The 23,139-nt window shown below is 54.8% G+C and overlaps 1 protein-coding gene across 27 annotated transcripts in view; it reads right to left on the reverse strand.

Annotated features, from left to right (window-relative positions):
- Positions 1–23,139, reverse strand: part of ZMIZ1 (zinc finger MIZ-type containing 1) — a 244,518-nt gene that overhangs the window by 102,140 nt on the left and 119,239 nt on the right. For all 27 annotated transcript variants that reach the window (XM_077946513.1, XM_077946501.1, XM_077946507.1 and 24 more), the window contains 2 exons: positions 10,059–10,167; positions 3,254–3,367 (listed from right to left, as the gene is read on the reverse strand). In XM_077946513.1, coding sequence (XP_077802639.1) covers positions 3,254–3,367; positions 10,059–10,118 — 174 coding nt within the window. In that variant the 5' untranslated portion in view covers positions 10,119–10,167. The remainder of the gene's footprint in view (positions 1–3,253; positions 3,368–10,058; positions 10,168–23,139) is intronic.

The following is a 23,139-nucleotide window of genomic DNA, read 5'->3' on the forward strand; positions in this document are numbered from 1 at the left end:
GAGGAGGAAGGGCCTACTTCTGATGAGGAAGTGGTGGCCTGGGGCTTGTGCCCGCCCCTGGGGCAGGGCCTGGGGGTCCTGTGCTTCCGCATCCTTAAGTCTCAAGGTGTGAAGCAGAGGGGAAGGCAGGGCCAGGTCTGGGGTCACTTTAACTGTGCCTGAGCTGCTTAGAAGCGAGTATGACAGAAATGTGTCCATTTGCTGCTCAGGGCTAAGTGGTTTTTAATTTATATCCCCAAAGTAAGCTGGATCCAGAGGAATTTGGAGTTTGCTTCCAGAGGTCACCCAGGGGATTGCAGCAACCTGGAGGTCTCAGGCTGACACCTGGATGGGGAGGGTGTGTGTGCGTGTGTGTGGGAAGGGGACAGCTGTCTTGCCCCACCTAGGTCCCTTGGGATCTACCTCCCGCATCCTGTTCATCTCCATGGGGCAGGGCTGGGGCTGAGGGTGCCTGGGGAATGGGGGTACTGGCAACAGGGCCCAGAGGTTCTCAGGGAGTCTGTGGGACCAGCCTGGGACTGGGGTAAGCTGCTCCCCCTCCCAGTGGCCTTGTTTGTAAAATGGGAGTAGTGACTCGCTGCCCACCTCAAAGGGTCTTTATAAGGATCCAAAGAGACAGTGCCTAGGGAAAATACCCTGAGCACTGAAATGTCATTTATGACAATCCCCACTACTCCCCCAGCAAGCCCCTTCAAGCTGCTGGCTCTACTGACCTCTAAGGGACAGCCAGACTCAGGTCTCTGCAGCTGTGGCCAGGCTGCAGGAGTGGGGGCCATTCCACCAGGTGCATGCCTTACACTGGGGGCAGGGAGCAGAGGCCCAGGAGAGTGGGCACTGTTTACACAGCCTCCCCTGCCATGGCTTCCTCTCTGTCCAGCCAGATCCCATGGCACCCTCCCTCCTCCAGGAAGCCCTCCATGATCCCTCCATCCTGCCCTCCAAAGATGCTCCCTTCAGAGCTCCTGCCCCCATGCAAATCACAGCCCATCACTCTCCTACTGACAACCCTTCAAGGGCTCCCCACTGCCCTTCCAATAATGCCCAGACTCTTCTCGCTTGGCCTGTGGGCCCTGCGTTAGCTGCTTTCTGCCTCCTTCCTCTGCTTAATCTCACACCCTTCTCCCTCCTCTGGGCTCCAGCCACCTGAACCTTCTTTCTGTTTATGAACAGAGCAAGCCTCAGGGCCTTTGCATCAGCAGTTTCCTCTGCCTGGAGCACCCTGCTCTCTCATCCTCCCAAGGAGGTCACCTCCTCAGGAGACATTTCCTGCCCTGTGCCCTTGCCCTCTCTCCCGGAGCTCTAGCATGTGTCCCTGTTTGTTCCTTTGCAGGTTCAATGTCAGGCTCTCCCTGGCAGGCCAGCCCCTTGATCATGGTGCCTCTGGGGCCCAGCACAGAGCCTGGCCCCCAACAAGAGCCCAGTGAATGTTCGTGAATGAATGCATGGACAAGAGGGCCAAGGCAGAGCCAGTTCTTGGTCCATCCAGGCTGGCGAGGGCCGCTCTCTGATTCAGTCTCCAGTCCCTACATCCTAGATAGACAGGGTCAGGCTCGGGGCAGTGTGCTTGAGACTGTGGCGGCCTGGCTGGCCACACATCATGCAAGGTCCCCACCTCCTCCATCCTCCGCTGGGGTGGAAGTGAGGGGGCCTCTGGCAACATCTGTCCCTGCCCACAGGGCTTAGCCTGGAACCAGATCCCCACAAAGAAGATTAGAGGGCTGTGGGGAGGGAGAGGGGAGCCCATGGGCTGAAGGATGAGGAAGACTGGGCAGTGCAGGTGGCTGCTCGATTTGGCCCGGTGGCCTGAGGGAGCCAGATGGTGCTGACTTCTGACAAGCAGAGGAGCCCCAGGAGGGTCCTGGCTGCGTCCCTGTCTGGCATCCCTAATGGCCAAGGGCATCCCCTCTGGAGACAGGCAGGGCCTCGGCTGGAATCCCAGGCCCACCTCTAAGGCTGTGCACCCTTGGGAAGTCAGTTAGAAGTCTCAGTTTCCTCCTCTGTAAAATGGGGAGTGTTGCAGGCCAGGCTCACTGAGGGGATTTGGTGGGACGGCATATTCTGTGGGCCGGCTCCCCACCGGGCACAGAACAGATGCTTTGTCACGATAGCTGTGGCCGCTATTTCTTCCTCTCCAGGCCAAGGCCATGTGGGCCTTTTGTCTCCTCCCAGCTTTTCAGGAAGCCTGGTGCCCGTGGACCATGCCCACTGTTCCCGCCTGGCCAGACATCCGCCATGTCCCTCCTCTCCCAGCCTCAGGCTAGGCGGGCTCCCCTGCCATCTGTTTACCCACATTCCTTTCAAAGTGGACTCAGGGCCTTCTGAGCAGCTGCCCTCTCTGGTCATCACACTTATGGACACAGGCCACATGGCTGGGGACATTCCCAAGCTTTGAATGGGTCCTGTTAGATGGCAAGCTCCTTAGCCTGGCCGATCATACCACAAACTCTGGACCTGGCCTCTGCCCAGTTTGCAGCCTCGACCCTTCCAGTTCTCTGGCCTCTTGCAGATGCTGTTCCGTGTGCCTGAGCACTCCTGCTCCCCTCTGTTGCTTGGCAGACTCCGGCACACGAAGGGTGGCTCCTTTCCTTTCCTCCGTTTTCCACGCCCCGTCCCGCCACCCAGCCAGTTCAGGATTCCCTTCTCTGTGCTGCCTTCACTGTGGACATGATTTTCTCAGTCACTTCTTTATACATCTGCCTCCTCCACTACAGAGGAAACCAGGCTCGGTGAAGCCTTATTCATCTTCAGTTTCCCCGGACTTAGCAGAGGGATCATACGTGATCAATGAGAGATCAATGCTTATTTGGCTAGATGGATGGATGTAAGAGGGGCTCAATCAATGCTTACCTGAATGGATGGATGATGACAAAAGAAGCTCCACACATGTTTGCTAAGTGAATGAATGAATGAACGACTGGATAAAAAATGGCTGAAAACCCTTTGAGAGTCTCTCTACTGTGCTTATGATGAAACAGTGACCCACAAAGTGAGCCCTAAGTCTTTCTCATCAAGTGTGGGAACCCACACAATCCCTAGGGACTGTGCCTCCTCAATTCCAGGTCACCTGGGGGGTGTGCACGCGGGGGACACACCCAATAGGGCCATCCCCCTAGCACCAGTGTCTTCCCAGGGACCCAACTCTCACTGGTGTCACCTCCCAATGTCTGACAACCTCTCTGACACCTGGACGGGCACACTAGCCCTCAGCTGACGTTCCTGGGCAGGAATGCAGGTGCACAGGGTGCAGACTCACCGTCAAACAGCCCATCAGGCTCTGCTCAAAGGGCCGCTGGAAGGCCCGTGGGTCTCCACACCAGTCCAGCAGCTCCGTGGCAGCATTGTGGAAGTTGGCAGGATTCTGTAAGTGCTGTGGGGAAGGAAAATGAGGTGGCTCAGGCTCCAGGAATGAGGGTAGCATGGGCAGCGTGTGGGCGTCTGGAGTGGGAAGACCCCAGCCTCACTGGGAGGAGGTTCACGGAAAGGGGTAAAGGGGTAGTTGGGATCAGTGAGCTTTCCCATGCTCGATTTCACCCCCTGCCGTCGGCATGCCTGCCCCACCCCCACCCCCACCTTCACCCCCCCACCTCCACCTCCACCCCCACCCCCACCCCCCCCACCTCCACCTCCACCCCCACCCCCACCCCCCCCACCTCCACCTCCACCCCACCCCCACCTCCACCCCTGGTGGATTAGTAGCCCCATTGCAAAGACAGGAAAACTAAGGTCTAGAGAAGGCTGATGACTGATAGCAGAGTGCTTTCTGGATGCTGGTGGGGGTGGCGGAAGGCGATCCCTGCAGGGTTCTGGGGGTTCTCCCTCCCTGATCCAGGACAGGCTGGCCCTGGAGATTCTTCCTGACCACCCCCCACCACCCAGCCCCCACCACCAAAGCCCAGGTCTGGGCTCCCACCAGCTCAGGCTTTGGAGCCACATAAGGTGAGGGCTTGGGGGAGGCCACAGCCAGCTGGGAAGGTGGAGGAAGCACATGTGCCTGGACGGTCCTCACACTAGGGGCTGCTGTGTGTCTTACTGGGCCCTGCCTGGATCTGCTCAGAGGCTGCTGGCATGGACGGGGAAGTCAGCCTGAGCTCAGATCCCTGCCAGGCAGAGAGTCTGAGTCGATGGAGACTGAATTCTGGTGCCAGGGTGCCGGGCCTCCTGGTTCTGCTTCAGGCCCAGGCTGCAGGGCTGCTGGGGTAGGTGAGGTGCAAAGCGAAGGGGGTGGTTCCCCTTCACTCTTATCCATCTCCCCAGGCCCTCTGAGCTGGGTACTGAGTCCAGGAGACAAAAGATATGGCTAGGGGAAGGAGCAGATTAGGGGCAAAGGTGAGATTCTGGGATGGGGCTCTGGCCCAATTTGGCTGTGACTGACTGTCCTCCTGAAGGACCCCTGGAGGGTGTCCACAGCGCAGGAGTGTTAACCATTGCAGGGATGATGGCACCTCCTGAGGTCCCATTGCCTTGGTGCTGGGAGAGACAGCAGAACAGGAGCCACCCAGGGCAGTCCCTCCATTTGACCTGCAGCATGAGCCTGCCCCAGAGCCAGGGCGGGAAGGGGCTTAGGAGTCGCAGGGCCCAGAATTGGCAGGGGAGCTATGGGAGTCCACACTCTGCCTTCACCCCCTTCCAACCACTGACCTAGGATGGTTCCCCTCAGCTCTCTGAGCCTCAATAGCCCTGTCTGTAAAATGGTGATATGACAGAACATGACTTGGTGGTGGGAAGTTTTATTTCTTTCGCTTAAGGTTCCATGACTGTTGCTACAATGTGGTTCATGCAAGGCAAGATATTTAAAAATGGGTGGAGGAAAGTGAAATGAAGAATGCCCTCCTTCCATGGAGGTAAAGGGAGAGAAAGCAATGTAAGAGAGAAAGAGGGCAGGCAAGCAGCAACAAAGCCCTCCGTCACAGGGCTGCAGTGAGGCTTAAACAAGATGAGGCTTATATGGCCTCTGGCAAAGTGCCTGGAGCATGGGGTGCTCCCATGTGGGGCTGCCCTTGCCCCTGACTGTCTCCCAAAGGCTCCCCTGAAAGCACAGCTGCACGTGGCCGCTCTCAGCCCTGGCTCCTTCTGCAAAGGCGGTGCTCCCTGCATTTGAATTGTGCGAGACGGGAGGAATTTGAAGATACAGAAACAAGCCCTCTGTGAGGGCAGCGGCGGGTCCTCACCTCTGCCTCCTGTGCCCTTTCTCTAAAGCATGCCCCTCAGAGGCCACAGGTGGTATCTGGGCTGCATGTGGAAAGCCATGCAAATCAGCTGATTCCTGCCCACCAGCCACCCCTGCTAACCGAGTTGTTCTGTTTATTTCAGTGCTGTCACACCCAGTTAGCAGGGTCAGGAGCCACTGCATGCTGCCTCAGAGCTGCCTGCCCCCAGCTGGTCACAGCACCCCACTTTGGGGCTCTGGGTGCAGGGGTGGCCTCTGAGGTCAGTCTCAGAAGCCCAGTCTGGTTCTGGCACCTGAATGCCCAGCCTTCAGTATCTCACCAGCCTTCTGAGCTTACCCCAGACAGCTCATGTGGCCTGTAGGCTGTGGGTACATCTCACTGCTGAAGAAAACATCAGAAAACACCTTTGCTGGTGTTTTTGTTTTTTTTTTTTTTTTTTTTGACAGGGTCTCATTCTGTCACCCAGGCTGGAGTATAGCAGTGCAATCATAGCTCACTGCAGCTTTAGTTTCCTGGGCTCAAGGGATCCTCCCACTTCAGCTTGCCAAGTAGCTTGGATTACTGGTGTGCACCACCATGCCTGGCTACTTTTTGTTGTTGTTGATGTTTAATAGAGACGAGGTCTTGCTATGTTGCCCAGGCTGGTCTTACACCACTGAGCTCAAGCAGTCCTCCCACCACAGTCTCCCAAAGTGCTGGGAATACACTGCTGGCTACTGTGCAGCTCTTTGGCCTTGGCCAAGCCCCCTCCCCTCTCTGTGCCCTTGTCGCCTATTTCAACCATGAGGTGACTGAAGTGCACAGAGAGACAAAGTGATCTAGTGAAACAAGCAGGACAGACATGGTCCAAACCCCGTCTGAGTCGCTGAGCCATGCAGCCCAGGAGACGGTGCTGCACATCAGACCCCACATCTGTGACACGGGGCAGTGACGGCATTCAGGGCTGCTGCAAAGTTGAGAAATGACAAGGAACTCATGACAGAGCAGGAGCCCAGGGGAAGACTGCTACTGCTATTGATGCCAGGGACCCTCCACGGTTCCCTGTTTCTCTTGTGAGCCTCTTGAGGGGAGAAATAGCCTCCTTCCTGTTCACCTCTGGAACCCCAAAGGCTGGCACAAGGCTGGGCCCCATGGGAAATGATTGGGGAGCAGTTAACTGTCCAAAGGATGGTGAGCCTGCTGTGTAGGCCAGCAAGGTGGCCACTGCAGAATGAGCCCCAGTGGGAGGTAGAGGGCCAGCCATTGATGGGCTGGGGATGGGAGCACATGTTTGAATCATAGGCAGAGGCCTCCCTAACTGTAGCTGTTACTGGACACTAGTACTCTGTCCCCCATCAGAAAGCCTGCCATCTCTATAATTCCTCATAAGAGTTGGGCTATATCCAAAGGCATTGAGTCTGCTGGGGCAGGAACAGGGCACAGCAATGCCTTGAAATGATGAATTCATCTTATCAATCCATCTGTCCACTAGTCCATCTGTGAATCAAATGATTCATCCATTCATCAATCTATGCATGTATCCATCCATCCATCCATCTATCCATCCATCCATCCATCCATCCATCCATCCTAAATGAATCAATTCATCCATCTGTCTGCTTGCCAACCCACCCATTCATCCATTCACCACTTTATCCACCACTCATCCATCCCTTCATTCATCTACCTATCTGCCCATTCATCCAGAAGTTAATTTATCCAGCCACCCACCTATCTGTTTATTCATCCATTTATCCATTCATCATCTATACATGTCCACCCACCCACCCATCTAACTATCTGCCCATATGTCCATCCATCCATCCATCCATTCCCTTACGTATCCATCTATCAGTCCACCCCTCTCCTCAGCCCACCCAAAATAGTTGGGCCCCACTCTGAGCTGGATGCTATGCTGGATTCTGTGATTTTGAAATGAATATGGCACATCCTCTGCCCCCAAGGAGCTCAACCTGGTGGGAGACCTGATGTATTCCTACAGGGCCCATAGCTCCAGAGAGACAGAGCAGGGTAGGTGAGATAGCTGGGTGCACAGGAAGTGTTCTAGCTCAGGGATGGGGTACAGATGCTCAGAAGGGCCCCTGGGGTTCCGGGCAGCTGCTGAGCAGGAATGAGCTGATGTGCAGGGCTCTCCACGTGGAGCTTGGATGTGCCAGTCATCTCTGAGAAGGGCATGTTACAGAGAGGAAGCACTGGTTCTCCCAGTACCAAGAGGCTGAGAAGGGACAAAGGCAGCTGAGATAGAGGCTGTGAAGAGACATGGTCAGCAGGGTACAGAGGGCGGGGGTTGGGGAATGTCAGCAAAGGCTACAACCAAGGTGAGGGCAGGAAGGGATGGCTGTGGGGAGAGGTGAGGGAACCACAGCCCCTACCGGCCCGAAGTCTGCACAGCCGACACATCCATCATCTCAGCTTGTGCAGACATGCTTGCCTTTCTCTTCTGATTAGGTTACAGGATGCCTGAGAATCAACAACCCCCAGCCAGCCGAGGCTGCCTTCTAGGGCAGCTGTGGAGCAGACAGATGTCAGCACGGAGCTGTGTCTGACCGGGGGTGTGGGAGGAGAGGCATGGAGCATGCAGGGAGCTCTGGATGGCCCAGGGGGCATCCGGGCAGGTTGCTCACACTCACAAACGCACCACTGCCTGGCTGAAAGGCAGAGCCCTCTATGTGTGTGCATGCATGTGTGTGCCAGGGCAGGTGACGGAGGGTGGTGTGGGCTCTGGCATGTGCTGGCTGTGCATTAATTATAATGCCCATTTTATAGATGAAGGGAGGTGAAGCAGCAACTTAAGACTGCATAGTTTGTAAGTGACGCAATGGTGACTGAGCTGTGTGCCATGCTGTGAGGGGCTTCTGGTGGGCTCTGCCCAAGCTAGACCCAGGGAGGGCCAAGGAAGTCAGGTGCACCCTGACCCCTGGTGCTATGGAGCTGGGTGCCGAGAGGAAAGAGGGTGAGAGCAGGTCTCGGCAGGGGTGATGTGCCTGCCATGTGGAGGGTCTCATGCACAGGAGGCATGAGTGTCCCATTGCGGGGGCAGGGCCACTGCCAGCTGAGCAAAGGGTGGGAGAAACGGGGTGAAAGGCAGAGCTAGGAGAGAACCCTGCAGAACCCTAAGTGGGAGGAGAGAGGGTGGGGGAGGAGGGAGTCTCGGCATCTGGTTTCTATTCTGCCATGGTGAGCAGAGGCGCGTAACGGGCTTTTGGGAGAGCCATTGGGGTTGGGTTCAATCCATAACAAGTCTTCTTCAATTTCCTCTCCACAGACCCCGCACGGACTTCAAGATTGCTCTGCTCAATGCTAATAAGAGGACACACACCCCTTGTTCTCGTGGAATAGCCTCAGTTCTACTGGGCAGGCACCTTGGGGACGCTCCATCTGGGCCCTGGCCCTCAGGGAGGGAAGGCTGGGTGGGGAGGGGCCTGTGAGCTCCACCTGGCTGGAACCCAGGGGCCAGCAGCCCATGCTGGTTGCCTGAGCTTCTTGCTAAGCTGGCCTAGGCCAGGGGCCCGAGCCCCAGCACTCCCTTCCCTGTCACATATTGAGGACAATGGCCACCACTGCCATTAGCTGATCACCCACCACACACCAGGGCTGGGCTACGTGTCTCACCCGTAACATCCTCACATCATCCTACGAGGTGGGCCCTATTTGACACATGGGGAAACTGAGGCTCAGAGAAATGGAGGACTAGCTTGAGATCCCATCGTGGGTCCATAGAATAATGAGGACTCGGGTCCAAGGCATCTGACACCAAAGCCCGTGCCCCTCTTGCTGTACCTGGTCCTTCCTGGAGTGAATAACGTTCCTTGGTCTGCACAGGGAAGCTACCAGCCTGGGCTGTGGGAGCTGGGCCCAGCGGTTGGGCGCGTCACTCCTGACCACCGCTTGGGGGCGCCCCTGTGAAAGGTTCCCCACCTCCCCGCAGTCCAAATAGAGGAACTCCTGGGCAGCCTGCCTCCTGGGCTTGGTGTGAGCTTCGGCAGGGTGGGGACCATGGCACTCTCTGCAATGAGGTCTTCCCAGCACCAGAGGGGCTGAGTGGCCTCAGGCTACCCACTGCTCTTCTCTGTACTTGTTTCCTTTCCTGTAAAACGATATGATTTCCTAGGACCTCTTCCCTTGTGGCTTTTTTTTTTCTTTTTTAAAAAATAGAGATGGGATCTCACTATGTTGCCCAGGCTGGTTTCAAACTCTTGGCTTCAAGTGATCCTCCTCCCTTAGCCTCCCAAAGCGCTGAGATTACAGGTATGAACCACTGGGCCCAGCCTATAATGGGTTCTTCTTTTTAAATAAATTAGTAAATATTTTTAAATTTTCTCAGCTTTAATTTTTCTTTCTTTCCTCTTCTTTTTCCCCCCCGAGACAGAGTCTTGCTATGTTACCCAGGCTCGGCTCAAACTCCTGGGCTCAAGCAATCTTCCTACCTTGGCCACTCAAAGTTCTGGGATTACAGGCGTGAGCTGCCACACCCAGCCTGTGACTTTTATTTTTATTTTTATTTTTAAGAGAACAACTGGAGCAAAGGGGTAGGGAGCTTAGTTCTGGGGAGGGAGGTGGTGGGAGGGAGATGGAAGCGCCAGGTGCATCACTGCATCCTTGCACATAAACAGAGCCCAGAGAGGCCACAACACTGGCCCAATGTCACACAGCTGGGAAGGGTGTGCAAAGGGACAGGGGAGCATTGGCACTGAAACCCAGGCAAGTGATTCCAGCATTAGGCTGGTCGGTGCCAGCATGCCAATAATGGCCTCGATAGGTAGGTGGTCAGGAGGCCCTGCCATCCGCTCCAGCCAGCACCCGCCGGATGCCCTGTTGCTATAGCATAGGTGTGCTGCTCTGTCCGCCCCATCTGTCCCGCCCTCAGAGTGTGCCTTGCCCCACACCCACCTGCTTGATGCACTGCAGTCGGTCATTGGTCTGCTGGATGTGCCTGTCCATAGAATTCATTCTGGCCGTTTCGCTGGGTTCTACCCGAGAGCCATGAACGTTGTCCAGCCTGCGAAAAGAAAGGAGAGGGTGTTATTGGATCATGCCAGGCCTGCCGACCTTGCACCAGCCTCCCAACTGCCCTCTGGCCACAACACTGGTAGGTTCCAGAGCCCTTTGCTGGGCCCTGTGGGGCTGCACCTGGGGTACCTCACTGGGCTGAGGGCAGGAAAATGTTCCAGGTGCTTTCCATGTGTGGTACATGTGAGCTCTGGGCAGGCATGCCCACATTTCTTTTCTTTTCTTTTTTTTTGAGATGGAGTTTCGCTCTTGTCACCTAGGCTGGAGTGCAGTGGTGCGATCTCGGCTCATTGCAACCTCTGCCTCCCAGGCTCAAGCGATTATCCTGCCTCAGCCTCCGGAGTAGCTGGGATTACAGGTGTCCGCCACACACCTGGCTAATTTTTGTATTTTTAGTAGAGATGGAGTTTCACCATGTTGGCCAGGCTGGTCTCGAACTCCTGACCTCAGGTGATCCGCCCACCTCAGCCTCCCAAAGTGCTGGGATTACAGGTGTGAGCCACCACTCCCAGCCAGGTGCACACATTTCTGTACGTGCATGTGTGTTTTGGGTGGGGGGAGGGGTGGCAATTCCCCTTGGATTCCTGGTTCAGGGCTTGGCCCGTGTGTGTGTGTGTGTACGTATGTCTGTGTGTGTGTACGTGTGTGTGTGTGTTCATACATGTGCAGGGGGACCTTCCCATATGATGACCTTCAGTGCACGTGTGCTCTGAGTGGAGAGCTCAGGTGGCACCTGCCCTCCCCCAGTCCCTCAGGCTTTAGAGTTCTTCATAATTTACAAACCACTCACAACTGTTTTTTTCACTTTGCCCTCTTGGAAAAGGAGGATAAGAATGAGCACCACAGCTATTTTCTAGATAAAGAAACTGAGGCTGAGAGACAGAAAGAGAAAAGCCAGGGTGGCACAGCAAGTGGTGTCTGAGCCCACACCAGGAACCAGGGTTCCTGACTGCCAGCCCGCGGTTTCCATTGTGCGAGGCTGACAGTGCGGGTGCAGGGATGGCTTGGCACTAGGCTCACCCTTCCTGAAGTGTGGGAGAAGGGAGCGTCAGGGCCATTAACATGAATGGGACTTCCCTCTGGATGACAGAGCTAAGTGGAGGAAGCTCCCTCGGCTTGAAATAGCCCCAGGAGTCCCCAGGCCGCTCCAGGGAGGCCACACAGCAATGGCAGAGATCTAGGTAGAGAGAGGAAGGACTGTAAGGCCCTAGTCCGCCCACTGCTCAGGGATCCAGGTTCTTGGGCCAAGGCAGAAGTCTGCCCGCTGCCAGCTCGGTTTGCCCTCCTGCCCCCAGGGGACAGTTCAGGCTGCAGACATCTGCGTCAGATCCAGGGTGCTGGACAGGAGACCTGGAGCCCTAAGCCTTCTCTGCTACTCTGCCACACTCCCTACTAAAGACCCCTCATCTCTGGCCATGTCACCCTGGACTTTTCATGTGCTGGACACCTGCATTCTCTCCTTTCCTCTTCACACCCACTCTGTAAGGCTAGGATCATCTCCATTTTACAGGTGAGGAAACTGAGGTCCCCAGATGTGCCAAATCCTCGCAGCTGGTGGAAGTGTAGGTGTGTGTGCCTGCCTGTCTGCTTTCTACACACGCTCGTTGAGGGAACCAACACCATTGCCCGGCCCCAGCCTTTGGAAGAAAGTCCTGTTCCTCCTCCAATTGCTTTAAAGGATGTGTAGCTCTTGCTGCAATTCTTATTGCTCCATGTGTGTCTGAAAAGGTAATTCATTTGCATGGCTCAAAAATCAGAAAGTCCACAAAGGTATCCAGTCCTGGGTCCAGGCCCTGTCCCCAGGCCCCTGGTGCCTTTTCTAGGAGAACCAGTGCCATCAGTCCCCCTTCTGGAGAGTCTCATCTAGAAGCAAATATCTACACGCACTTTTTCTTGCCACATTTTTAAAAACTGAAAATAACATTACACATTATTTGGACGTCGCTTTTTTCTTTCTCTTGATAACATCTGAAAGTTTATTCCACATCAAGACATAAAGAGCATCTTTTTTTTCTTTTTTTTGAGACAGTTTCGCTTTGTTGCCCAGGCTACAGTGCAGTGGCACAATCTTGGCTCACTGCAACCTCCGCCTTCCGGGTTCAAGCGAGTCTCCTGTTTCAGCCTCCCGAGTAGCTGGGACCACAGGCGCTGCCACTATGCCTGGCTACTTTTCTTTCTTTTTTTTTTTTTTTTGAAGACGGAGTCTTGCACTTTCACCAGGCTGGAGTACAGTGGCGCGATCTCGGCTCACTGTAAGCTCCACCTCCCAGGTTCATGCCATTCTCCTGCCTCAGCCTTCTGAGTAGCTGCGACTACAGGTGCCCGCCACCACGCCCGGCTAATTTTTTGTACTTTTAGTAGAGACGGGGTTTCACCATGTTAACTAGGATGGTCTCGATCTCCTGACCTGGTGATCTGCCCACCTCGGCCTCCCAAAGTGCTAGGATTCATGTGCCACCGCACCCGGCCACACTTGGCTAATTTTTTGTGTTTTTAGTAGAAATGGGGTTTCACTGTGTTAGCCAGGATGGTCTCGATCTCCTTACCTCATGATTCGCCTGCCTTGGCCTCCCAAAGTGCTGGGATTACAGGTGTGAGCCACCGCGCCCAGCCACCTTTTCATTTTTTAATGGCTGCACAGTATTCCTAGGTATCATGAAGCATCATCCAACTAACATGGGTCCATTGACCCTCTGCCAGGTGCTGTTCTAAGGCTTGAGCCCCCAGACAAGGCCCCTCTGCTCAGGGGGCTCACACTCCAGCCTGAAACGAGGGACCCTGAACCTGTTTCCAAATTTTTCTTTTTCTTTCTTTTTCTTTCTTTTTGAGACTGAGTCTCCCTCTATCTCCCAGACTGGAGTGCAATGGCATGATCTTGGCTCACTGCAGCCTCCGCCTCCCGGGTTCAAGTGATTCTCCTGTCTCAGCTTCCCGAGTAGCTGGGATTACAGGCGCATGCCACCACGTCCGGCTAATTTTTATTTTTAATAGAGAGAGGGTTTCACCATATGGGCCAGGCTGGTCTCAAACTCCCGATCTCAGGCGATCCGCCCACCTTGGCCTCCCGAAGTGCTGGGATTACAGGCGTGAGCCACCGTGCCTGGCTCCAAATTTTTATCATTGCAGTGCTGCAGGAATAACTGTTCATACCGGCACATCACACGTGTGTGAATTAGTCTAGAGAACATACACTCAGAAGTGGACTTGCTGGGTCATCTGGGACTCTGTACTTCAGTAAGTGCTTTCTGGAGCTCTCCAGCAAGAAGGGAAAAGTGGGGGTTGTGCGCATACTTATTTCTTCCACCGTCACCCTGCCAACCATCCCTCCATTCATCCCACCCGCTGCCCAATTTCTCCACCCATCATTTATCCATCGAAATACCTGCCTGGGGAAGGAGGAGGAGGGTGATAGAGCACCCAAAAAGAAAAATTTAAAAAATAACAATAATAAAAACAAATGCCCGCCTGTTCACCTGTCTACTCATCCATTCAAACATCTTTAGTCTCCACTTGCTCATTCGTACATGCTTACGCTCTCCCAAGAAATGCTCTTTGTTTTGTTTTGTTTTGAGATGAGTCCATCGCCCAGGCTGGAGTGCAGTGGCGTGATCTCGGCTCATTGCAAGCTCCACCTCCCGGGTTCACGCCGTTCTCCTGCCTCAGCCTCCCGAGTAGCTGGGACTACAGGCGCCTGCCACCACGTCCAGCTAATTTTTTGTATTTTTAGTAGAGACGGGGTTTCACTGTGTTAGCTAGGATGGTCTCGATCTCCTGACCTTGTGATCTGCCCACCTCGGCCTCCCAAAGTGCTGGGATTACAGGCATGAGCCACTGCGCCCGGCCGAAATGCTTTTTAATAACGATACCATGCAGGGTCCTAGGCTAGGTGGATTGGGCGTGCAGAGATTAAAATGAAATCATCTTCTTGTGTTCAAGGAACTCTTGGTCCAAGCCCATATTTACCTATTAGATGACCATGTGCTGAGCTCCTACAAGTCAGGTACTGGTCCAGGCAGAGCACAGGTAAGAGAATGTAGTTACATCCCCATTTTACAGATGAAGAAACTGAGGCTTGGAGATTACAGCTTGTTGGGTAGGAGCCAGCTCAAGAATCCTGGCTTTCCCTTTATAATTTTCACTCTTGAACAGGTCCTGGGGAGGCGGTAGGATACAGGTGTGCGTGTGTGTGTGTGTGGTCTGGGTCGGCAGGGGTGTGATCAGGGCAGCTCTGCTTGCTACTTCTGTAGGTCACCCAAGCGGGAGCTGAATGTGTCCTCCTGAGATTACCCACACAGACCCTCAGCCAGCATCCACATGACAAAGGCTCCTGGGGCCAGGGACAAACCATGGTGGGGAAGACAAGCACACAGAGAGCCCAGAGCAGGAGCAAGACACTGCCACCTTCAGCAAGGCCATCTCAGTTCCTGGTGCCAGTCCCCATCACAGCCAAAGGACCCTGGTGGTCTCCCAGGCACCACGTGATACCCCTGCAGCGGTGAAGGCCTGGGTCCCATGTGGGGGCATGGGTGAACACTGGTAGCCAGGGTTCCAATAGAGAATTCAACTTTCACAGCCAGCCAGGACAGGGAGACCCATCCCACAAAGGCCTGGGCTGGCTCAGCTCCTAGCTGGAGGAGATGGAAGAGAAGTATAAAGAAACCCCATGCCTGGCAGGCCTTCATCCCCCTGTCGGCAGGCCACTGACCACCAGGACAAAGGGCCACCGGTGGCCCAAGCAGCCAGCAGGGGGCGCTGTTGACAAACCTAAGTGACCTGGGGGCCAGACCTGAGCACCGTGGAGGTTCTAGGTGTGCTTCCAGGCCCTCTGTCCTCTCCCTCACTCCAGTGAGCACCCAGATGTCCCCAGCCAGGATAGACTTTGAGTGGGTTTCTCTGGTTTCGTAGCCTTGGTTTCCCCATCAGCAGAACAGGATGCTGCAGAGGGGCAACTCAGTGACCTCATAAGGGTCTACTTCTGAAGAGGAACTTTCCCCTGACATTGTGTCCAGGGGCAGAGCCTGGTGGGCCTTGATAAATGCTTGTTGAATGACAGTGCCTGGAAGCCCCAGGCAGGCACAGGAGCTTAGATCCACCTAGTTGGCGATCATGGGGCTCAGAGGCCATTCTTTTCTGTTTAGTCACAGCAGGGGGCCAGGTCCTGCTTTAAGAAGAAAACAGCAAACTGGGAGACGGGACTGTCCACCTTCGGGCGGGCCCCACGCTGGCTCACGGGCAGTTCTGTCTGGAGGCCGGTGGCTGGACTGGCTTCTGGACAGAAAAATTCCTGGAATATTACGGGGCCAAAGGTGCTTTCAGGTCCCCTATCTACCCGCTCTGCCTCAGCTGGTTTTAATCTGAGGATCCTGGGGCCCATCAGTGGTTTGTTCAAGGCCACGGGGCACTGGGCCGTGTCCAGGTCCCAGGGGGGCTTTGCTCCCAGGCAGGGCTGCAGCTCGCAGGAACCAAGGGGTGAGTGTCTGGGCTTGCGACACCTGCGAGACCCAAGAGTGGGTAGACGAATGGCATGAGGGACATTGCAGACAACAGGGACAGTGGTGTATCCTGTGTTTCTTAATCAATAAAAGAACAAATGGCCAGCAGATTATGGAGGCACCTACAGGTGAGGTGCCAATTTTAAACTGTTGAAGTCAATGGTGGAGAACTGCGGTTACTAACCCCAGGAATGGAGGAGATGGAGGCTCCAGTCTCTGGAGTAAAAGAGTCAAAGGCCTAGAGAGCAAAGGGTCCCAGGCATAAAGAGAGGAAGGGTAGGCTGAGGGAGGCATGCAAGAGACAGCTTGTTGAGGGGCAGGCTGGGATCTACCATTTGCTCTATACCTGCTATGTTCAGGCACCAGGCCAGGCCCTATGCAGTGCTAATTTTCTTCCTCCTTAAAAGGTTCAGAGAGGGGAAGCAAATTGTCCAAGGTGACATAGCCGGAAAGCTGCTGGGCTGAGATTCAAACCCTCTACCTTTCCAGCTGTTAATGTGCTATTCTTTGCACTCCCCACAACTGGCGGTCAGGGCCTCCAGGTAGTCCCCACCTCTGGCTGTGACTGGGCCCAAAGAGATGACCTTCTTGTTCCACCCAACCTGTCCAAATCCAGTCACTTGCACCACCGGGCTCTCTGCACACCAGCCAGCTTTGGGAGGTGGCACACACCTGGTGGCCAGCAGAGGTCGCCCTTTGCCACAGGAGCGCTGCACGGCTGGGCTGCTGCATCCGCCTCCGGGCGCCTGGACTCCTTTAAGCCTTTACAAGTCGCTACAAATCCTCCGTGGCTGCAGCTGTAGAGTCCGCGAGGCCGGGCTCCTGCCCAACAGATCACTGTCAGCCTGGCCCCGCGTGCACCCGTGGCCTCAGCCCTTCCTACTGCCTCTGAATGGGGGGTGGGACCAAGCAGGTTACCCCCATCCCGGCTCAGGACGCCCTGGTCCGAGCAGCCAGGAGCCATGCAAAGCTAATCAGCATGGGGGATCAGGACCCTGCTCTGCTGAGTGAATAGGGCAGAGAGCTGGACCTCCGTTTCGCTGTCTGCAAAGCACAGGATCGGGCTGGCCAGCCTTTGGCAGACTGTCAAATACCAGCCTCTTTAGGATTCCCTGTGAGGAGCTCCGGCTGTTCAGAGAACTCCATCCCCATAAGAGGAGAATGACTGCTTTTGAAGCTGCAAAGCCTGTCCCAAGGCAGGTCCGTGGGGAGTCTGCAGGCCCGGCAGCAATGGGAGCTGTTCTTCCAGGGCAGCCCAAAGCCACGACACTGGCCCTTTCACAGCTCTGTGCTTCTTCTTGCACCTTACGCTTGGCTGGGCTTAGTTGGGCAAATGGAAGTTTTTGGATGGTGACATGGGGTCAGCTCGGCTTCCCAACTCCTGTGGGACGTCTTTCAGGACCAAGCTTCCATTTACAATTCTCACCACCCAGCAGAGCGAGGGTGTCTACCATTGGCGGCGCCTGGTGCAGAAGATGAGTTCAAGAAAAGTTAGTGGCTATTACACAGAGGGCTGCTCGGAGGATAGAACGTTGAGAGCTGAAAAGGCCTGGGAACACCCACCTCATGCCCTTATGGGGCAGGGTGGGAGGTGGAGGTGGGGAGGGGAAGAGGACACAGAGGGCGCCATAAGCCCAGCTGGGCTGCAGCCCCTCTGACAGGTCCAGGTAGAGCCCTGGACATCTCTGGGCTGCCAAGTCAGCAAGGAGAGAAGCATCTCAACTGCCGCAACGGCTTGGGGAGGCAAACAGCCCTCAGCGGGCTCCTTGCTGGACATGCGGATGAGGTGCTCCTAGCTGCCCCGTAGAAATGTGGAGCTCCATAGGCAGCTAGCTCCCAAGGGTGGCAGCTAACCGAACAGCCGGCTGTCCCAACACAATTATTTTATTTCCCACCTTTGAGGCCTCACTAGTTCAGTCCACGTTACGCACACGCACCCAGAGAGAGGTGTCTGCACAGCACACACGTGTGTATAGGCACATACACACGTGCCCCTTTGCACACTTCACAGCAGGTACGTGCACATGCTGGATGCCAACACAGATGCACTTGAGCACACACATCTCATGACAGCTTGCACAGGCAAGTGGGGGTCCCTGGGGAGCTGTGTGAGCAGTGGTGTGCAGAAATGATTCAATCACCATGCACATCTGCAGCTCAGGTCTCCTGGGGCAAGCGGTGCCAGTGGCAGGAGTGGGCAGCTCTGCCTACAGCCCGAGAGCAGAGGCTGCGTTCCAAGACACAGCCAGAAGGGAGAGCCTAGGGGACCAGAGGACATCTCAGACAGTCCCTTCATCAGCCTTAGACTCCCAGAGGGACAAACATCATGAGCCCTGGGCTCAGCAATGACCTGCCAACCTGCACATGCCAGCATCAGTCGGGATCCTGCTCGGCCTGGCCCCAGCCCTCACCACTCTCAGTCACATCCTTTGTCCCCGACGTGGGGCTGTTCCCTGCCTCCCGGACTGTGCCCTCAAGATTGCACCTCCATGTCTTTGCCTCTGACTGTCCCTCTGCCCGCAATGCCTGGACACCTCCCACCCATCAGGGTCTGGCTCAACTGTCACTCTTTCTTGCTCTTTCTTGGTTTCCACCCCTATCGCCCCAATGTCCCTGTCACACACCCCCATCTTAGTGGCACTAGATGAGGGCTGAGTCTTTGCATCTGTCTCTCCATCAGCTGGAAGGTCTTCCAGTTACAGATCCCTTAGTCTAGCCCAGGGCTCGGTACTCAGCAGGTACTCATTAGATGAGTGAACAGGCAGGTGGACGCATGGCAACTGCTGGATGTACATGAGACCCAGGATGGTGAGAGCTGAAAAATCCATCACCCAGCCCTAATCAGAAGATCCTAGGACTCAGAGACACTGGTCACCCCATTGAGGGTTCCCAAAGAGAGATACATGTGCTGCTGGTGGGACAAGATGACTTTAGAAGGTCCATAGACAAACCTTTTACATTCTCATAGTGAAGTTTTTGGACGGATGAGTTCATGAATATTATTATTTAGGATGTGGTTAAATTAAGTAGCAATAGCAGACATAAGTGAATTTAAGAATCGTTTTAAACATAGTATGAATGGCATGAAAGTGACCAAGGTTAGGCAAGCACTGATGTAGACTGATGCCTTCCTCACCTTATAGATAATGAGTCGAAGCTCAGAGAGGTGTGGGAGCTGCCTGTGGTCATGTCGCAGGTGGCTCGTGCATTCCCAACCCTTGGTAGCCTGCACCAGGCACGCAGGCTGGATGCAGAGGAAGAGGGTGGTGGTGAAGCAAGGACAGTAGCAGACTGACTTTGTGCCCTACCTCAGGGAAGTCAGAAAGAAGGGCAGAGAGACAGAAGACGAGATGGGGAGAGGGAAGGAAGAGGCAGCTCCGGGCAGCTGCACAGGGCCAGCTGCTTCCAGCTCTTAGCAGGACAACTGGAGCAGGCCCTCGGACCAGCTTGAGTCACAGCACAGGGTGGGGCCCCTGGGTAGGCGGTGGTCCTGAGAGCCAGACCTCCTGGCTGTGAGGTTGTGGGAGGCTATTTCACCTTCCTGAGCCTGCATCCTCATCTGTCAAACAGGAAAGTGCATCTCCTCCCTGCCCCACTGTATTGAGGAGCTAAGCAAATGAATACTTAGGGGACAGTGTTTCAAAAAGTGAAATTCTGCATTCGGGCCACAACTCTTTAGAATTCAGTCCCTCCTTCCTCAACCAGGGCAGTGCTCCTGTGCCAAGACTTGACACGGCTCCACACTGCCTGGCCAGAGTTCAGATGCTTTGGCTTGGCACTCAAAGCTTCCGGAAGGGTGGACCCACTTCTCTCCATGATCCAATCTCCCAACACCCATCCTTGTTCACGGGAACACCCATTGTCAATGCTGGCTAATGGGATAACATAATGTAATCTTGGCATTTCAGAGCGGGGGCTTCATGAGGGTCAGCCTCACACAGCTATGCCCAACAACATGCCCTGGGACCCAGAAGTTAATCCAGGAGTGACGGTTTCCTGGGGAAACACTCACCAAAATGTGGCCCTGACAAAGGGGCCAGCCCACTGACCCGACCCACACAGGGCTTGGATCCCAGCTGCATTTGGTGTGCCTTGTCTTTTGGCGCACATGACACTTTAGAGGGCCTAGGCCATGCCCTTCAGGCAAAACTCTCCTGCCATCCTCTGGCCATACTCCAAATCCCTGACCTCACAGTGAACTTTCTCTGACAGCTTCTCTTCCCAAGAGGCAAAGGAAGGTTAGATTCAGCTCTGGAGAAGACCCCTTGGGCTTTCTCTCATTCCAAGGAGGTCCTGCCCCTACACTTTGTTTCCTCAGAGTGGAAAGAGGTACTGAACAACTATCAAACCTATATGTGCTAAACACTAGGTTCTCTATGTCACATCAGTTAAGCCTCAAAAACTCTACCATGCTATTCCAGTTATTATTACAGTGCTATAGATGAAGAAACTGAGCCTCGGAGAGGTCCAATGACTTGTTCAGGGTCACACTACTGACAAGTGCCAGGATTTGAACCCAGGTCTGATGACAAAGCCCACGTTTTTCTGTATCATGTTTTCCATGGGAACATGGGAGACCTCCCTCAACTAGACACTGCCTTCCCCAGCCCCACCTTCCCTGAGTGAGAGGAAGGTGACTAGCACTGCTATGGAGTGCTAAGGATGGTGAAGATAGGGAGTCACAGGCCCGTCCAGTGCTGGGCCCAGGCAGGCCACAAGCCTCTCCCAGGATAGCAGTGCTCATGCAGTAGCCCTGTCCTGGCTCTGCCTCAAGGCTCTTGTCTGTGACTCCAAAGGCTCAGATGCCATGAGGTGGAGAAGAGAGAGGTGGGAACAGTTACCCAAGGGCCCTTGGAGGATATAGGGAAGGATGTGACTAGACAGAGGCAGGATCCCCCCGACCACCAGCTGGTGCCCTCTAGAAGGCTGTAAATACCTAACAGATGTTCCTACACCCTGGCTCCAGGGATGAGGAGGTATTCTCCATTGTCCCCTCCCTACCCCCAGCTCCCCAAGGCTCCAAATCCCACCTGGCATTCTGCAGGAGCTCCAAATAGGAGCAGGATCAATGGCATCCCCCAGGAAGAGTCAGACAGAACTAGATCAGCCCTTAAGGACCAGCTGGCATAGGGATAGTAGTGGTCTGGTATGCAGGAGGTGGAGGTGGCATCCATACCACCTCCACCTCCCGCACCCATAGCAGGCATGGCTAATCAATCACTGCACTCTTCCCAGTGAGTCCAGGCATGCCCAGCCAATCCTCCACACACACTTCTGCACAGCCACTGTTAACCACTTGGTACCAACACATGAGATGAAGTCTTCTAGGTAGTCTATTTTTGAAAAGGCAGTGAACAGAGGCCAGAGAGGAGAGGACTTAGCTTGAGGTCACCAAGAAGATCCATACGCAAACTTCCCGTTTCCTGACTTTGTGCTTTCCCCCAAACTGAGAGTCACAGCCAGGTTCTTTTCAAACTAACAGCCTCTATGGATGGGAGGGCCAATTTCAAGCAACCTTATATCACAGTCTCACAGTAGCCTGCAAACAAGTATTATTCCAGTTTGCAGATGAGAAAGTTGAGGCTCAGAGTGGGTAGGTGATTTCTACCTAGCCACACAGGGAGGTGTGGGTGACCCAGGGCACTGGCTGCTCCTTCTGAGCCCATGCGTGTACTCCTTTAGTTAGCTGCTCTTCACTGTTAGTATATATATATATATATATATTTTAATTTCTAAAATACCAAAAAATTGGGGAAACAGAGGAATCAGAAGGCAGACATGTATTTGAGTTAAAAGTGGTAGATGGAAAAACAATGAAAAGTCCTCATGGCTTAGATCTGGAAGTGATCTGGGATCCGCGCAGGCCTATCCTAATATTTACAGATGAGGAAATGGAGGCCTGGGGCAGGGTGGGTAGAGCAGAGCCTTGAAGGCCCCACTGTGGATCAGAGGCAGGGCCAGGGCCCACACCCAGGCCTCAGGAGCCCCAGCTGCCCCAACCACATCCAGTCCACCCCCTGCTGATGCCTGCCCAGGCCAGGCCTGTGGTCAGCCCACAGACTGCTCAAGCAGGCCTGCCCTGGGGAGCTCCAAGCTGCCTTGGGGGTGGGGGTAGGGTAGGACAGGGTGCCCATGCCAAGTGTGATGGGAACAGGGGCTTGGCTCTTACTGAGAAGCAGCTATGGTTCTCCCTGCAGAGGCCCTGGGCAGCCCCCACAGCTCCCTGTGGAGATTTCCAGCATCCCTAGATCCGGGGGTGGGAGCTGGGCTGAGGCTGGCACGGTGATCCATCAAGCGCTCTTCTCCAGAAAGCCCATGGCATGGGAGGGGCGTGCGTCAGCTGGGTCTAGCCCCATCTTCATCTAGGGGAGTCTCTGGGAGTGAGGCCACTCAGGGGACTGAGCCACCTCGGCCCAAGAGTAGAGGGCCCTCATTCCTGAAACCCTCCAAGCACAGGCTGGACACCCCACAGGCAATCTGAAAGCACGCTTCCTGGCTGCCTGCTGAAAGCCAAGAGACAAAATCATGCTAGGTGCTCCGAGGCTGCCTGGGTGACTTGACAGTCTAATGTGCACAGCACTCTAGAGTTTACAAAGCACGTTGGTGTCATAACCTCATAAGTTGGCCCATGTCTCACCCCATCTTAGATGGGCAGTATAGCTTAGTGGTTAAGGGCACCAGGCTGCCTGGGTTTATATCCTGGCTCTGACACTTGCTGGCTTCTGTGCCCTGGGGTACAATGCTAGCCTCAGTATGCCTCAGGTCCCCCATCTATAAATAATAACAACAGTAACCATAATTGTACAACTTCATAAGCTGCTGTGCTGATTCACTGGGTTAGTGACTAAGAAACTTAGCCTAGCCCTGAGCAGGTGAACATTCACTCTCTCGAGTGCCCTGGTGGATCTTATCGGCTCCATCAGAGGCAGGAGGAAGCTGGAGCCAGAGGCTCGAGTGCTTGCGTGAGAGAGTTAAACACCACCACTCCACAGGCCCTCTGGGAACCACACCATGAGCTCAACAGGGCGCCTTGGAAGTCATGGGTGGATGAGGCTGAGAGGGAGGCAGAGGTCCCATGCCATTGGCCAGAATGCCAGGTTGAGGAGATGGAGGGACCCTGTTCTAGTGGCAAAGGACAGTCACAAATGTTCCAGAGGGAAGGATGGATTAGGGTAGGAGCTTTTGGACAAGTGAGCTCCTCCAGCAGTGGCCTAGGTGCCCAGGTGAAGTCTGCCTGGGTGGGCACCATCTCTAATAGAGACAGGAGACCAGAGAGAAGCCAGGCTATGCTCTGGTGACTGGGACACCCCAGATGGCTCTGCCCAGATCTGTTTCTTGGAAACCAGGTCCCAGGAGTTGCTCCTGAGTGAAAGATTCCCAGTTAGATGACTTGGGGAAAGCCGCATCTTCTGTCCTCCTCTGGGAGATCACGAAAGCATGGGAAGAGCCTTACGAAATCTGGCTTTTCC

The sequence above is a fragment of the Macaca mulatta genome, chromosome 9 (assembly GCF_049350105.2).
Source record: "Macaca mulatta isolate MMU2019108-1 chromosome 9, T2T-MMU8v2.0, whole genome shotgun sequence".
NCBI lineage: Eukaryota > Metazoa > Chordata > Mammalia > Primates > Cercopithecidae > Macaca > Macaca mulatta.